Source organism: Antennarius striatus, chromosome 3, assembly GCF_040054535.1.
Source record: "Antennarius striatus isolate MH-2024 chromosome 3, ASM4005453v1, whole genome shotgun sequence".
NCBI classification, from domain to species: Eukaryota; Metazoa; Chordata; class Actinopteri; order Lophiiformes; family Antennariidae; genus Antennarius; species Antennarius striatus.
The window spans coordinates 24,371,251-24,388,622 of NC_090778.1; the positions used below are offsets into that span (position 1 = coordinate 24,371,251).

Here is a 17,372-nt window from a genome sequence, read left to right on the forward strand (position 1 = left end):
CAAAAACAACATACTCTGGAACTGCTATCTACAAATCAATCTGTTAACTTGGCTATACATTCATATAACAGAATATACACTCAGCTGTCAAGTCTTGACAACCGTCTTATGAAAGAGGATATAAATCCTAAAAATAATAGTAATAAAATATTACTAATAAATAATAATTGTAATTACTTAAGTGTTACAGCGATAACATGTGTACTCATACGCACCTTCAGCAAATTTCCCCACTGTGGAACCAACAAAGGTTCATCTTTTCTCACCTGTCAATACACTGCTGCATACTCTTATCCACTAGGTGGCAGTAATGCGCTTATGAACTTGCTGCCAAACGCCAGGAATAGAAGAAGAAGAAGAAGAAGAAAATAAACCAACGAAGAAGAAGTTGCACATGTGAGGACTCTGTGGGGGAAGAGCGGTGACAAACTTTAAATTTATCCGTTTTCTGCCAAATTTAGACGTGGAGCAGGGATGAAGAAGAAGCCGGCGGTGGCAGAGGAGCAGCGGGCGGTAAGACAGGCGACATTTAACCGGAGTTCCGTTCAGCTTGAACAGCTTTACTCACCGGTACACGGCTGTTGCATGGCTCTGCCTACAATTTTGAATTTACTGTCCGTCCTACTTTGCAGTATGTCTTATATTTAATGATTAAAGACAGAATGACACGAAGCTATGTAAAAATATATATCAGTTTTTACATCGTACCTGGATTATTACAAAGTCATGACAATTGTCTTGTTAATCAAACCTGCTGTTTCTGCTACTGTTACAGGTGACCCCGTCTGACCCCTCTATGGAGGAGGAAGATGAGACTCCCGTCCAGGCCAAACGGAGCAGACCCGAGGAGGTGGTGTATCACCCGGTGAAGCTGTCCCGGAGTGATCTGTACAGACCTCCGTCCGCAGAGGAGCTGAACCAGCTGAAGGAGGCGGAAAGCCTGTTTCACTGCAGCCTGCTAAAAATGCAGGTGAGACTTTAATGTTCAGATTGCAGGGTTTTTGTCTTTTTCCAATAACAACAGCAATCCAACTTACGATCTTTACTTATATAAACTTCTGAGTTTGATTTGTATTTTTGGCCAAATTATCCTATCATGTTTCACCTTTGACCTGCTGTGCTTTTATTGTCAATATCTCTTGATGTGATTTATAAATAAAATGTGATTCAATAAAGTTTTTTAGGCAACTTTGGGAGCTGAAGTTGTATATGTTCAAATGAGATGTCAATTGCACATTCAACCCAATATTTTTTTTTATATAAGTTTAATAACCACACAAGCTTGCACACTCTCTTGCAAATGTGATTTATCACCAACAGATGGAGGAGCTGCTGAAAGAGGTTGCCCTGAGTGAGCACAGGAAACAGAAAATAAACTCCTTCATCGAAGTTGTAACCGAGCTGCTCCAGACGGTGCCAGAGTCACCAGAGGTTGAGGTATGAGACACTGGAGCTGTAAGAAAGCTTTCAGAGTCTGAGTTTCTTTCATAAGTCTTATGTAACTATATATTTTACCTATTTTACTGTATTTTACCTGTGAGTGCAGGTGAGTGACCTGTCGTGGCTGTCAGGATCCGTTAAAGTGCCTTTCCTTCTGGTGCCCAAAACGACAAAGGGGAAGTTCCACATGGCTCCTCCAGCTTCTGTCGACCTGATCGGCAGCTACCCCCTGGGAACCTGCACTAAACCACGAGTCATGGTTGACCTGGCTGTCACAATCCCAGCTGTGAGTCACCTGCCCCCCATTGCATCCCACAATCCAATGAGAGCTTTTTGTTATTCTCAAAGCGATATCCCAACACAGACATTAAATAAGAGATGCTGCTGCCTTCTGTCTGCTCATGTCTCTGTTATCAGGATGTGCTTCACCCGAAGGATATCTTGAATCAGAGATATCCGAGGAAGAGGGCGCTCTACCTGGCAGGCCTGGCCCAGCATCTCGTGTCGTCGTCTGACATTGGGACCATGCGCTATTCCTGTCTCCACGGCAATCGCCTCAGACCAGTCTTGCTTCTTACTCCTCCAGGTATTCAATTTTAACCCTCTAACATTATTATTTATCTATTTTAAGCTCTGTTCGTTTTGTTTGAGATGTGCTGTTGGCATCTTTAAGGTGAAGACTCCAGCTTCACCGTACGTGTCCACGCCTGTCTGCCTCCTGGATTCTTTAAACCCAGCCGCTTCCACCCTCAGAGGAATAATGTCCGAACGGAGTGGTACACCGGACTGCAGACCTCACTGTCTGGTAAGCAGGTCTAGAAAAATATTACATGAATAAAAGGGCTGTTGTGGAAAAGCAGTTATAATCATTGCAAATATTCAACAGAATAATACTTAAAAAAATTTCAGAACAGCTTCGTTTTACAGCTCAAGGTGAGTTGAATGATCATTTTATAAAGATCTTCTCTGTCTTTTGTGTCACAGACGGCAGCGAGCCTCCCACTCCACATTACAACAGTTCTATTCTGGGGGATTTACTTCCCAGGGCTCACCTCCAGTTTCTTTCCGCCGTCAGCTCACAGTGCCCAGCGTTTGCAGACGGGGTGGCTCTGCTGAAAGTCTGGCTCCATCAGAGGGAACTCGACCAGGTAGGATGGTTTTTAAACGCGTTAATTTGTTTTTACGAGACGCTGTATCTGGGTTAACCTCTGTCTTCTTCTCTCTGGCCCGTTAATAGGGCACCGGCTGTTTTAACGGCTTCTTGGCATCAATGCTGCTGGCCTACCTGCTGACCACTCACAGGATCAGTAACACAATGACAGCCTATCATCTCCTTCGCAACAGCTTGAACTTCCTGGGTGAGAAAAATAAAATCCACTCAGCAGTGATTTGTTGGATCAGTTGATCCATTATATAAAATTAATTTTGGATGTCTAAATGTACCAAACTCTGTTCTAAACCCTCAGCCTCCACAGACCTGACAGTGAATGGAATTAGCTTAGCCAGAGATCCCGATTCTACAGCGGTGAGTGGTCTGGCTCAAATTCTAAATGTTAAACTTGTGTAGGTAACATTCATTTCTATTGACCTTGTCCACTCAATGTGTTTTGTTTTGGGGTTTTTTGCTCCAGCCATCTCTACCAGAGTTCCACAGCGCTTTCCAGGTCGTGTTCGTCGACCCTTCAGGACATCTGAACATGTGCGCTGACATAACGGCGTGTACCTACAAGCAGGTAAATAAATAACGGGGGAAAAAACTGTAGGTGTGTGATAACGGCCTTCTCACTGATGGGCATTGCCGACAGATTTTTGAGTATTTTTTAACCCCTTCTCAGCTGCAGCACGAGGCGACTGTGTCTATGGCGTTCTGGGACGACCCTACAGTGGACGGGTTCCATGGCCTCCTCATGACCCCCAAACCCATGATAAGGACGAGTGACCACATGTTCCAGTACGGCTGTTTAGTTGCTATTTCAACAAATGCTAAACTACACACATCTGGATCACGTACAACTGAAGCAGAGTTTCTGACGTGTGCGTTTCAACCCCCCCCCCCACACACACACACACAGGTTATGTGAGCTGGTGAAACTTCAGTCTAGCTGCAAGAAACTGAACCTCCTCCCTGAGCTGATGGACCACAGTGGGAATTACATCCAGACCGCGCTGCCTTGCATTCTGTCACTGCTTCAGCGAGGACTGGACCAAAGGATCCACCTACTCACCCACTCTTTGTCCGCCAACCCAGAGGTGGGGATGATTAAACTGCTGTTATTTCAGTGCTTTATTTCATGTGTCACTAATCCTGCAAGTGTCAAAGGAAATGCTTTGCAACTAAGACACAGAATGCTTTGTGTGTTACACAACAGTGGTCTGTGGAAAGTGAAGCCCCAAAACACAAAAGCCAACCCCCTCTCTCCTTTGGGCTGTTCTTACGGCCAGAAGTTTCCACCTCAGTCCTGGAAAGAGGCCCACCTGCAGACAGCCCCAAGGTAACCTCTCTGGTTGGTGAATGTAGGGATTTACTTGGTAGTTTTCCCACAAGAGTTGAAGATATAAAGTCATTTCCTTCGTTTTAATAGCACAGAATGAAGTGTTAGAAAGAATTAGCTCATTTATGTTTGATCAAAGTAGTCAATCACATAAGCACCAGACCAGCTTGGATGACACATCCTATATCCCTATTTGTTTGTGTAACAGGCGGCTGAGTTCCGTCACCTGTGGGGCTCTCGCTCAGAGCTCCGGCGCTTCCAGGACGGCGCCATCACCGAGGCTGTGCTGTGGGAGGGAACGAGCATGTACCAGAAGCAACTGGTACCCCGACAGATCATCACACACTTGCTTCAGCTGTACGTATTTCAGCTCGCCGCAGCTTACAGACTGAGACTACGGTTTAAAATACTGTTAAGAATCTGACTTCAGTTTTGTATGAACATCAGAATAGTAACTCTCCTCTTGACTCCTCCAAGATCCACTCTGACTTTATTCCATCGTTAAGCAGAGGAAGTGTGCGTGTACATAACACGCTGTGCATCACGCATGTCTGTTGACAAAGATCATCATGTCAACGTGCTGCGGGCTCAGCTGTGTACGCCTTGTGGCAAATGTTTGTCCAGCCTCCGATAATAAAGAAGGCAACGATACCCCGGGGATGCACAGATAATGTCTCGCCAGAGTGGCCAGTTTGGGGAACCTTGGTCCATTTACCTTCCACCAGTCAAGAGGGTTTATATCCAATGAGGAGGCGATGTCTCTCAGGTAGTAGTCTACCTGAGCCTCAGAGTCCGTGGCGTAGGAAGAGCTGTAGTTGTCTCCTAGGAGCAACATCATGGTACTTTTAGTGTCGCTTCTCCTTTGTAAGGGCACGGTCACCTGGCTTATATCAGGCGTGACTGGGATCTCCTGGTGTTCATCCTTTGGGCCCGCAGTTGTAGACGTGGCGTCTAATTTTGAAACCAGTTCATGCAGTTTAATCCTTGCAGCCAGTCTCCCTGTTGGTGTCAGGAAGCTGAGACGTTTGTGGCGTGGGTCCAGCATGGAGGCGATTAGAGCAGGTTTGGAGGCAAGGTCGTTTGAGTCGACCTGGAAATAGTAAAATCAGACATCGATAAACAATCAGTTAAATGCGCACTTACTGTGATATCACCTAATTCAGTATATTTGTATGTATGTACCTCCATGTGATTTCTAAGTGACTTCTGAACGTTCCGTTTGAATTCAGAGACTTGTTCGACATCGTTCTCTTTAGGCACAAGGTGGGTCTGAATGAGGCTGAACGTGATGGGGTAGATGTTCGAAATGGACACCTCCATCTCAGCAGATATCACCGTTGTTGCCCATTTCAGCGTTGCTAACACGGGTGTGAAATTCTCAATTACTTGCCAGCAATCGTCTTCGATCTCAAGCGTCTGGGCTTCCTTTCTGTTAGTGACCGTACGATCGGAGAGGACGGCTTTGATCGCCCACCGTTGCTCAAGTAACCTCTGGAACATATCGCACACCGTGTCCCATCTGGCTTTGGAGGCCTGGACAAGCTTGTGCTGCGGCAGGCCCATCTGACCTTGTTTCTTCTCCAAGGCCTCACTCGCCCCGCGAGTTACTATTAAAGTGCTTGACTAGTCTCCCCGCAGCAACGATGATGCTGATGAGATCGTCGCTCAACCCATCGGAGACCGCAAGCTGCAGCTTGGTAGCGAAGCAGGCGGCGTAGTCCCAGCTGTCGAGGGCGTACGCCTGGGGTGGTGGGATGTCCTGCGGGTTGTTGTGAACGCATGCCGTCACTTTGCCAGCGATGCCCCAGGTTTGTACGGTATCAAGAAGCCTCTCTGCGACGCTGTCTGTGGTGACCAGGCCGTCAGACGGCAGCTTGTGCGTCTGCAACACGGCCGATCTCCCCTGCCAGTCCTCAGTGATGAAGGAACAGAAGACTGTCAAGTACTTCTGAAATGAAAGGGCCGTCCATACGTCTGCAGTGAGAGCCACCTTATCCACTTTACCCAGCTGCACCATCAGCTCCTCCATCTTTTCCTGCCAGTGGCTTTCAATGAGACGTGCGATGTCTCCAGCAGATGGCATCTTATAATTATGGACACTGTATGCGAGGAGCTCTCGAAACCCTTCTCCATCCACCATGCTGATGGGAAGCAGGTCCTTCTCTATCATTCTGGCGATGAGCTCAGTCACTTCCGCATGCGTCGAAAGCGTCACGCCGTCGTGAGGCATGGTGTCCGGGTGCTTGTTCTTGATGTGATAGATCATGCTGGTGGTGCTGCTCCTGTACTTCAGCTTCGTGTCGCACATCCTGCAGTGGACCTCTTCGTCCACTTTGATGAAAACGTCCCCAACGGAGCTCCGCTTCAGGCGCTTCCGCTCCGGCGATGCCGCGTTCAAGGTCGCATTCGGCGGCACGTCGAAAACTTGAACGACGTCCGAATTACCGGCGTTTGCTTCCTCTTTGCATCGAACCGGACACATAACCGGTTTCTCCTTTTCTGGAGGCTTCGCAGACGGGTGGCGTCTGCTCAGGTGGTTGATCATGGAGGTGGTCGCCCCGCCGCAGTACTTGAGTTTGGCGTTACATTTCATGCAGCGGACCACGTTCCCCATTTGTTCGAAGCAGTCCCAAACGCAGCTCCGTCTCCTGCCCGCGCGCCTCATGGCTGGACCGGGGTTCCACAACAAACTAGCTAACGTTTAGCGCAAACTGCGGCGCAAAAAAAGATTGTTTTACGTGGCAATAAAAGAGCAATTTGTGAATGTTTTCACGTCGGTGGATGTAGTAAACGATATAAAACAAATTTTAATGTCAGTACGGTTTCATCAAAGTTTATTTTAAGAAGAAAATAATATCGATATTTAACAGGCATGCAGATATTCCCGAGTCCTGTATACGCTACACTGGGGCGATTGTGGATGACGTCATCAGAACAGGAAGTGAGGTGAATATTTATTTATTAACTTATTTATTTGTGGGTGTGTGTGTAAATAAGAGATGTAATTTTTTTTTTTTTTTAAATAAACAAATAGAAATAAAATGCTGACCTGTACAGTGCATATGCACGTGTGATTATCTAGAGTGTAAAAAAGTACTTACCCTATAGGGATCCTTAAAGGATTGATTATTATTAGGTTAATTTTAATGGAACGTGGTACTTTGTCTTTTTTTTAAAAAACTTGTCCTTCTTTTAATTTGTTGTGTTTGGTCTTAACAGACATAATGTTATTAATGGCGTAATTATTTCATACTCAATTTAATATCGCATTTGTCAGACTGGTTGATGTCATGTTGAAAAGGCCATTCAAAAGTAGTTTCTTATCAAATGTTAATGATTGTCTTCATTCAGTTACATAATAAACATTAAACAACCATTCTGTTGTTGTTTCTCTAAAATTATTTCTCACAACTACAAAAATGTGAATTCTCTTCCTATTATTGGCTTATGTTTTTGTGTTATTGCTTGTTTACGAACCCCTGAAGTGTTGTTGTTTCGTTACAGCGTGAATATGAATGTGTTAATGTCTTCAGGTGCAGAGTACTGGAGAAGAGGAGAGTTTGGTTGTGATTCAGTCCTATGATGACCTGAGTAGAAAGCTGTGGAGACTAGAAGGCTTGCCTCTGTCCATCACTGCAGTGCAAGGAGCCCACCCTGCACTCAGATACACACAGGTAAAGCCCCGATTCATGAAGCGTGATCATGAGCATGTTCTTCCACTCCAGTTATCTTCTAGGTCATTGATAGCTGGAGTGAAGTCTGACTTGGACGTCATTTTGTTTCTTGCAGGTCTTTCCTCCTGTGCCACTGAAACTGGACCATTCCTTCTTTGACAAAGAAAGGTTTTCCAAGTCGTTGTTGCCAAAGGAAGGCAAACCCTGCCCTGCGTACATCACCCCAATAACAGGTTCGAGTTTTAACCAACTGAACCAAATTGGAAAGACTCTTAACTCTTGTTTAGTCCACTGAAAAAGTATGTTATAGATAACACAGTAGTAAAGGAGGTGGCTTTTTTCTTGCAGTCATCTGTCACATGGAGGGAAGTGGGAAGTGGCCTCACGACCGCCTTGCAATCCGCCACATCCGAGCTGCGTTTCACATCCGCTTGGGAGCATTGCTCAAGAAGCACCATGATTACAGGTGTAGGCCCTGCCCCACTCACCTGGATGTTTGGAAGGTACGTTTCTGTGATGGCCGTCATCGTCTGCAGGTGTCTCCTACTTGAGACTGATGAGGAGGGTGGGTTCGCCTGGATTACGACCTATATCTGCCTCCCAATAACTCCGACCGGGGCCCTTTTTGACACACTATTGTTGCCTGCAACTATCAATTAATATCTCTTCTGTTAATTCTAACCTAGTAAATTGCTATTTTTGAATCCCGTTATGCCTCTTTCCTCCATCACTATGTTGTGACCCTAGGACGAGGGTGTCAAATTCATTTTCACCGAGGGCCACATCAGCATAATGGCTGTCCTCGAAGAGCCAGATGTAACTTATAAATGTAACTCAAAGTAATGGAAAGTAAATGTAACTATTCCGTAATGTGAAATAACTCTAAATTTATTACTTATTAAACTAACAAACATTACAGTTGCACAAAAACTATGTTTGCTTGTTGCTGTGTTACAACATAAATCCTTTTAATGTGTCGGGTTATGAAACCCATAGAACTCAATGAGAATAAAGAAAAATAACATCAAACACAACTTGAAATGGGCTTAATTAATGCATTCTGGGAAATATGTTTTTTTTCTTAAAGCACTTTTAACCCATTTATTTTTAGACATTCTGATCTTTAATGCTCTCACGGGCCACATAAAATGATGTGATGGGCCACAATTGGTCCCCAGGCCTTGAGTTTGACATGTGCCCTAGGCCATCATATTTTTTGCACACGCTGCTCCCTTGTTTGTAATAAAGGTTATGAATTCACACTACATGGCTTATTTACACTGTCTTATTCCTATCTGCTTTTCCAGGATGGCCTGGTGTTCCGAATCCAGGTGGCATATCACCGTGAGCCTCAGGTCCTCAGGGAGAGCACGACTCCAGAGGGGTTGGTGGTTGTACGGGACAACGAGGAGGCTCAGGCTCTGGAGATGGCGACCATTCACAGGCCTCTGCTGACGAGCACTTTGCACGGGTAAAGTTCACGATTTTAGGGTCGCCACTAATTCCCTGAGTTACATCTCTTTCCTTTTCCTTCCTCTTCTTGCCTCACACGCACCATTTCCTCCCTTATTTTACCCCATCCTGTTGGCAGGCTTCAGCAGCAGCACTCGTGTTTTGGGGCAGTGTGTCGTCTGGCCAAACGCTGGCTGGGGGCTCATTTCTTCAGTGATGACATTACAGAGGACACAGCAGACCTGCTGGTGGCATCCCTCTTCCTGCAACCCGCACCCTTTACTCCTCCTGGGTAACTACTACCTCTGCTTTTCAATAAGCTGCTTGTATTTTGTTTTCTTTTTTTTTAGACTCCCTTTGTTTTGTTCGTTCAGTAGGTCACGGTCAGTGAATGTTTCTGTCCTTCTCAGTTCTCCTCAGGTCGGCTTCCTTCGTTTCCTTCAGCTGCTCTCTTCCTTTGACTGGAGGAACAACCCGCTGATAGTCAACTTCAACAACCAGCTCACAGGCAAGCACACACAAACACACACACCTTTTCCTCCTGACCTTTCTATGTACGGAACCGACACGCTTGGACATCCTGCTCATGTGCATCGCCGCTTCAGTGCCAAGTGTAATTGTCGTCCACCTCTTTGTCACGTGTAGCTGCTGACCACACGGAGATCAAGAATGACTTCATGGCCTCCAGGGAGTCTCTGCCAGTCATGTTTATAGCTACGCCTAAAGACAAAACGCTGTCTATGTGGACTAAGAGAGGACCCAGTGTGCAGGTCAGCGGACAATCAAACACAAATACTTGAGTCACACAACAAATTATTTAATAGATGAAAAGAAGATGGAAATTCAAAATTGAGTAACTATTACAATAAGTTAGTAGACAGAAAAAATACACAGTGTAGTACTTCAACTACATCTTCAAATAAATAGATGGAACTTTTTTTCTTTCTTTTTTTACTGTTAGACATTTAACAAAGAGTCACAAACAACGATGTAGAAAAGAGTTGCATGTTCTCGGTGGGGAGCAGTCACATAGTTTTCCAATCCTGGAGCCTCTTCTGAGCGCACATTGCTCTCCTGGGTGACACTGAAAAGATGTTAAAACCAGTCAAAACAAGACATTAACTGCAAATGTCTGAGGAGAAAATGAGACTGTTTTTATTGACATACCTCAGGCAGGTAGCCATACTTCTTTTTAAGAGGTGGTAAATGATTGTTCTGAAGTCTCTCCAAAACTTCATGTAAATCATTGATCTGGAGAGGCAGGGTTGTTAAACGTTACCCGATTAGTCATTAAAACAGTTGTAAACATCCGATAACACACAAAGTGTTTCAGTAATTCTATGAACTACTTTCAAAAGTTTAAGCATCACTTTAGATTTTCAGTTGTAGCTCACCAGTTGCTCTTCATTGTTGTCCTTTGTCTTAGTGAAATAAGGTAAATGTTTGGTTTTATATTGACCCGTTTGAATGTCAGCGTCGCTGGAAAAGAGTCCGGTGGCACACAGAAGTGTGCAGAAAACATACACACACCAGTTTCTCATGGTGCGTAGCTGACCCAGATAAGCTTCCTGTGTTCAGCGACCTCACTTGCTCCACAACTCCGAGCCTCTCCCAGCATCCTGCTTTATATGGCGGTGGAGAGCAGGAACTTGATGCTCAGTGACGTCCTGTCAGAGACGTCACTTTGGCCATTTTGCCTCATTTGGTTTCTTAATGAATTCACAATTCCACCTTTACGAACTCCCAGAAATGAAAAGGCGTTTATAACAAATACGCTGAGTGAGTCAATGGTCTCAGTTCTGTTTTGGTGGTTGTCTGTGTCCTAAATGGCCACTAGGGGGCAGAATGTGGTGGCGATGAACCAGGTAACAGAATGGATCATAACCAGATGCACGATTCCTGGGGATAAATAATTACTTACAACCACAACCGTACATTATGACCTGCAGAATACTTCCAGTTGCAGTTCATAGAATATTTAAAAGCAACCACATATGTGTTCTGTGTTGGCCGTGTGTCTTCAGATGCTGCAGCGTGTTGTGATGCTGGCTGCAGAAAGTCTTAAGGTGCTGGAGCATCAGTTGATGGATGGCAGCCAGATTCAAGATGTCAGGGTTGGTGGAAAGTTCTTCTCATTTACACAGATTTTGTAGTAAAAATTCTCTCTGTATGAATTATAACTCGGTATTTCATTTCTCCCTGTGAAGGTGGTCTTGCGTCCTCCTCTGGACGTCTACGATGTATTGATCCACCTCAACCCCAAGCAGGTCCCCTTGCTCAGCCAGACTGTAGACCCTCCCACCGTCACCTTCAGCAGGGGCGTCATGTCTGGATCCGTGGCCCAATCGGGGGGATTCCTTCCCGTCATCGACTACAACCCCGTGTCCCTCTACCTAACAGAGCTCCGAGTGAGTTTCGTCTTTAAGGGACGTTGGAAGGAAGCAGCGGTATCTCTCAAACTGGGTGGTGACTTGTTCTAACCAAATATAAATGTTCTCCTCCTTTTTCTTCCAGTGTGTGATCTTTCTTTTTTGTTTCTCTTTAATTAATAGTAGACAGCAACTGTTAAATATTCCGTGTTCTGTATGAACAAGTTCACACCCACATTTTAATGACTGGTCGAAGCAGTTAATCTAATAGCTTCACATGAGACTGAGTTCATCCATCGAACAGTGTCGAATGTAACGCCACGTGGAGAAATAGGAGGACGCGACCTGCTGGGAGGATTTGTGACTTTTAGAATTCCAATGATTCTATTTTGCATTGAACGATTGGCGCTTCAAAATGCATTCAGTCTCGAACCAAACCAAACTGTGTTTATTTCCAGGATGCTTTCGGAGACCTAGCCCTCTTCTTCTGTGACCCCTACGGTGGAACGGTGATCGCGGTTTTATGGAAACCAAAGGCCTTCGTTCCCATTCCCTTTAAGGTAAGTCCCTCCTGCTCCACCTAATATTATACTTCTGGGAATGATTGAGTTTCAGGTTTACTTTAAATTAATGGAAGATGTATGTTAAACCTTTCATGTCTACCTTTGTCTTCATCTGACATTACAGACGTCACAGGCGTCTGCTCGGACCGTCGAAGTGAAAGGAGACAAAGCGAACACCTTTCCTAACGTGGAAGCTATACTGGAAGACTTCCGGGTCATCGGAAAGGGTTTGGTCAAATCAGTGGAGGCCAGGACTGAAAAGTGGTCATTCTAGATTAACAACATATTACACTTTGACATTTTCACCAGAGGAGGCGCATTTAAACTTTAGTCTGTGTGTCTGAATTTTAAAAAAATCAAACATGAGTTAATTATCATGTTAAAAATAATGTGTTGTTGGGAATATTGTATTATGTCTAATAAATACAAATCTGCTTTTTGAGTCAATATTTTTTTTTTTTTTTTAATTAGGGGGGACGTTCTATTGTTGCAGCATCAGGACACAAGTGTGTACTAACTAGAGAACGCACATCAACAACATAAGTGATCAGAAAAACATATTCTTTGAGTCATTTATTTTATCAGTGCGTATCCCCCCTGGAAGAACACACCATTGCTTTTGTGTGTACTCGCACCATAAGTGTATTCAAATCTGAAGCTCAAGCTCATCAGTTGTATCATTGCTCTCAGGGCATATCATACACTCTGTGATGTTGCCATGGTAATGTCGCATCACTCGGATCTGCCTTATGCCAAATTAAGTAATCTCTTGACCCTTGAAGCCTGCTGCCAGCATTTCTAATCACGTGTTTGTTATCCAATTTTTATGACAGATTTCACTGCTCGTCAGGGTAAATCCAGATCTGTTTTTCCATCCAGACAGAACTTGGATTGGATTTCAAATATACAGCGAACTTAAATCCATTTAAACATCTCAGAGTCTTCGTATCGACAGCGGTTCCTCTAAACGAGAACAAAATGAGTCGTTCATATCTGGATTTGAATATTTTGATTGAAGTTTTTCTATCATGATGATAAAAATGCATAAAAAAGAACAAGCACTGTGTTGCAACCTTGACGAAAGTGATACCAAATCTGCCTCAACCTGCCTCAGAATTAATCTGCTATTGACATAAGATCCACCCTTAAAATTTAATCGAAAGCCATTGTTGACTTTCCAAGAGATCTTGCAAAAAAATACATTTGCGTGGTCACATGGTCAACTGTTTGTAAGAGTTATACAAAACAAAAATATTTAAAAAGAAATGTATCAGGAGTCATGTCATGGAATAAGATCTAGAGTAAGGGAAGTCGTGCCGTCCACTTTGTGGAATTTATTAATCTCCCATCAGCTTTTCAGTCTTGTTCGCAAGACATCTGATATAAAACCTGTGAAAAGGTAAAATAATTCCTACACACTTCTGATTTATATGCAACTTAAATCTTTAAATTTGCACAAGGTTAACACTGTGAAACTCAAGACAGTCCATGTCTGAATGTGTTTCTGGAGCGTTGTGCGGGATGAATTTGTGTAGCCACATTTATATAAAGTTACTTCCACTCACTGATCCTTTGATTATGTTGTACATGAATTAGAATTTAATTGAGAGTTATAATCCAATAACTTGGGAGTAAAACATTTTTCATGCATTGAGGTCGCTTGTTGCGTGACAGTCTCTCTGGGGCTCGTCTAAGATTTCAGGCGTACAGCTCCTGCCCATTAATGAAAGCACAATAAAATCTGAGATACAAGCAAATGTTGTGATTAGTGCAGGAAGAGGGGCGGAATGCTTGGCCCTGTAACACTCTTAGAAACTCGGAAACCCTTCATGCAGACTAGCGGTGGTGAAGGAGGTCAAGACAAATGTTAAGTCTTTTAAGAATTTAAAACAATATTGTAACTGGGGTATCAAACAAATGGACTTATTACAAGAAATTGTTTATCATCAACAGGACAGTCTACAATGGTGTGCAGTATGTCAAAATGTCACACAAAGACTTACTCAACATGAGCAGTAACGCGGCTCATAAAAATTCTTTTTTGACAAGCCATCGTATCCTGCGGTGACACAGAATGTTTACGTGTCTCCAGCTGTTGACAGAGACGCGTGTTGTTTTCATGGCTTGGTGTAATTATATAGAAGGTGGAAATGTACTGGGTAAGTAACGCTTCACATCCTATGAGTAGAAGGTTATTTTGATTTTCATCTCACTTTTCATCAGTTTCTTTTTTCCCTTTTTTTTTTGCACAAAAGATTTTAATGACATGATTTTCAAGATTTTTGCAATTGTCAGTACAAATGTACTTTTATCTCGAAAATGCATTTATTAGACACCAAACCCTTGATATCATACATCAAACTGGTGTATGTATGGAGAGCAGTCTGTTTCCAGCTTCCAGTAATTGTGCATCCATCTGTGCTATTGATGGTCACATTTTATCATGCTTCAGCTGGAGGTGACGGTGGCGGATGAATAGCACAACCATGGGCTTCAAGATCTTTTTAAATGTCTGCATTGAAACACCATCAATAAAATGAAGCCATTTCCCTTTTCCATATCATTTTCATTGCAAGCCCAAGATTTACTTTCATACGCTCCACCTGAACGGTGGAGGGATTTTCTCTCTTAACTTTGTCTTTTGCGCACAGAACTTTTAGTGTTAGGATAAATTTGCAAAAACAATTCAATATTTTTGTTTCGTTAACATGAAATTCTAACGAAGCAATGAATATCTTCATTGATTACGCAACTATCAGTCATTAATCTCTGTCTGGATTTTTAACAATACAGTGTTGTCACGAACATGTCGGCACAAACAACCTACATCTGATTCACGACGCAATTACAAAACATTTGATCGGGAATCTGAATTACTAAGGGGTAAAAAAACAACAAAAAAACCCCCCAACAATCCAACATATCACGGAAGAGAATCTCAATTTTGAGTGTTGCGTATTAGCCAATGATGTCAAGACCTGACACGACAGCTTCTCGTTCACACGACCAGTTGTGATTGTTTCGCCATCGGGTTGCAGCGATCACACAGGGTGGTAGAAAAACTGTGAAGCAACTTATTCAATAGTCTTAAAACAGTGGGGAAAAAACCAGGGTCAGTATTGTTTTTGGCACAGAATCAGTTATCAGTATTGATTTCAGAGTGTAGATGTTCCTAATAAAATCTCTTAACAGCAAACCTGTGCTGTTAGACATCAATCTCTCCTCACCTGCATGGTCTTGTCTTCCAGCACCAGGTGGGAAACATGCTGAGCTGGCACATCCGCTCCAGGCGGGTTCTGGTGAACAGGAGGTGGTCACGACCATTAATCACAGACTCCCAGGAATCCGTTAAAACAATATGGATTAAACAGCAAAGCATTGTTGAACTACGCAGATCCACGTCGTTATAAATCTTCGAACACTTCCCTTTACCACTTACTGTTATGCATCTGATCCAAATTTGCAGCAAAGTTGTGAAAAAAACCACGTGATTCCAAAAAGAAATGCAGTCGCTTTGGCCCGCTCTCAGGTGGATTGGCAAAATTCTGAAGCTGGAAGCTCCAAGCAGGGCAAAGCATTTACAAGTGACACATTAGTGCAAAAATAATGCTTTTATCAGTGTCTTGTCATACTAATGCTTACCCACGCATCTACAGAAAGCTGAGAAATGACCTGGAGACATGGCTAACTCTGACAGACAGTACAGTCCAGGTGATCAGCAGGTCACTTGACTGTGGGAAGAATTCTAGGAAAAGGCAGAGATCACGCCCAACCTTCTTAGGAAAAACTAATTTCAATACGTACCTGGAACCTTCTTATCTACATGCTTTCATTTGACTTGTGTCAACTTGAATTCTCATATTTAAGAAAAACAAACAAAGCAAAACCCAGCTTTTAACCGACGTCCATTAAAAACAGCGCACTCATGTTTCTGCACAGCTCTTCCCCACCTCCCTGTCTCCGTCAGCTGTGAGCGGTTGTGCAACATTCGTGACACATGCATGTTTTGACGCCAGCATTGCGACTGACGTGAGTCAGATTACCTCGGGGTTTTTTTTTTTAATTTAATTTTTTTACTGACGACACAAAATACATACGTGTTTATAATTTGATTCAGTTGATTGATTTGACAGGTTTTTTTTTCCAGTAATGCATTCTCATTCCCACTGGTGTGGAATTTTTTTCATCGAAGGAACACATAGAGCAGCAAACTAAGGCTATGAAGCAGCTGAAGTCACATAAATGTCTATAGTCTCATTTCAAGGTGATATAAGTTCATACTGTACTCCACTGTCACAACAGAACAGGGACGGTCCAAACAGAACAAAAGAGGACCGAGCAGAATTGAGAAATCGTATCCTGATTCTGGTCGGCGGGAGGACGGCCCGTGGGCTTTTAAAGCTGGAAATTTTCACACACCTCTATAGAAATTAAACAATAGGCTCGCTGATGAAGTTTCAGACAGGCCACAAAAGAACAGGTCAGAGAAAACAAGATGAGAGGCAGACAGGGAGAAGAGAGAGGGATGTGTGTGTGTGTGTGTGTGTGTGTGTGTGTGTGTGTGTGTGTGTGTGTGTGTGTGTGTGTGTGTGTGTGTGTGTGTGTGTGTGTGTGTGTGTGTGTGTGTGTGTGTGTGTGTGTGTGTGTGTGTGTGTGTGTGTGTGTGTGTGTGAAACCAAGTGGGAATGAACAAGTTAGGGGCTGTAAAGAGGGATGCATTACAGCATGCGTGATTTATTTCTCCTCTCCAGAGTACAAAATGTCTCAGGGACGTTTGATATCATTAAGGTACAATCCAGGACTTCAATTTGGTTTAATCTCAGCTCAAAAAAATCAGTTTGTTGGCTTCAGTGTGAAGCAAATGAATAGATATGTGTTGCACAATGACATGGAGGCCTTTTCAAGTATAAGAAATATTATTCCTTAATTTACTGATCAAAGGCAAGCAGTGACTGCAACAGGAACTACATTTACAAATTATTCAGTGTGATCCCAGACTTCCTAATTTCTTTATAAGTGTTAAAAATAGCAAACTGTTTAAGATGTTAAATGTTAATGTCTGTTGTTTTCAAAATAAAAGTACCTCAAGGCATGTGTAATCAAAAGCAAATGGACGATTATTCCAACTCACACACATTCCCATCATAATGATTCTATTCTGAAAGAGGAAACAACAATAACTTCTGGCTGTTTTTTGTTCCTCTAGAAAAAAAATTGCCAATACAAATATTTGCTTTTTAAAAAAAAAACACTTTTTAGACAAATATGATGCCTTCTGTAATCTGTAGTTTGTCTTGAACGACTTGGACGAAATAGATTGCAGATACAGCAAAATATAAAAGTGTGTTAATGTGTGTCAGAAAGTCCGAGAGGGAAAGTGTG

The 17,372-nt window shown here is 43.2% G+C and overlaps 1 protein-coding gene, 1 long non-coding RNA gene and 1 pseudogene across 2 annotated transcripts; 1 reads left to right on the plus strand and 2 right to left on the minus strand.

Moving 5' to 3' along the window:
• Positions 1 to 379: 379 nt before the first annotated feature.
• On the plus strand, positions 380 to 12,432 carry nol6 (nucleolar protein 6 (RNA-associated)). The gene is made up of 26 exons (XM_068311811.1): positions 380 to 513; positions 776 to 970; positions 1,321 to 1,437; positions 1,547 to 1,726; positions 1,858 to 2,026; positions 2,114 to 2,245; positions 2,425 to 2,588; positions 2,678 to 2,798; positions 2,907 to 2,965; positions 3,072 to 3,173; positions 3,276 to 3,391; positions 3,513 to 3,690; positions 3,810 to 3,932; positions 4,141 to 4,289; positions 6,803 to 6,878; positions 7,466 to 7,606; positions 7,722 to 7,839; positions 7,955 to 8,109; positions 8,914 to 9,077; positions 9,198 to 9,350; positions 9,469 to 9,566; positions 9,704 to 9,828; positions 11,083 to 11,172; positions 11,266 to 11,466; positions 11,886 to 11,987; positions 12,115 to 12,432. The coding sequence occupies exons 1-26, from the start codon at positions 475 to 477 to the stop codon at positions 12,262 to 12,264; spliced, it is 3,417 nt and encodes a 1,138-aa protein (XP_068167912.1). The 5' UTR covers positions 380 to 474; the 3' UTR covers positions 12,265 to 12,432.
• Positions 4,316 to 6,795, minus strand: LOC137593166 (E3 SUMO-protein ligase ZBED1-like; annotated as a pseudogene).
• LOC137593167 (uncharacterized) lies at positions 10,089 to 15,912 on the minus strand. The gene is made up of 4 exons (XR_011035090.1): positions 15,430 to 15,912; positions 15,218 to 15,286; positions 10,226 to 10,309; positions 10,089 to 10,142 (listed from the first exon to the last, which is right to left on the minus strand). It is a non-coding gene; the product is annotated as an uncharacterized lncRNA (long non-coding RNA).
• Positions 15,913 to 17,372: the final 1,460 nt, after the last annotated feature.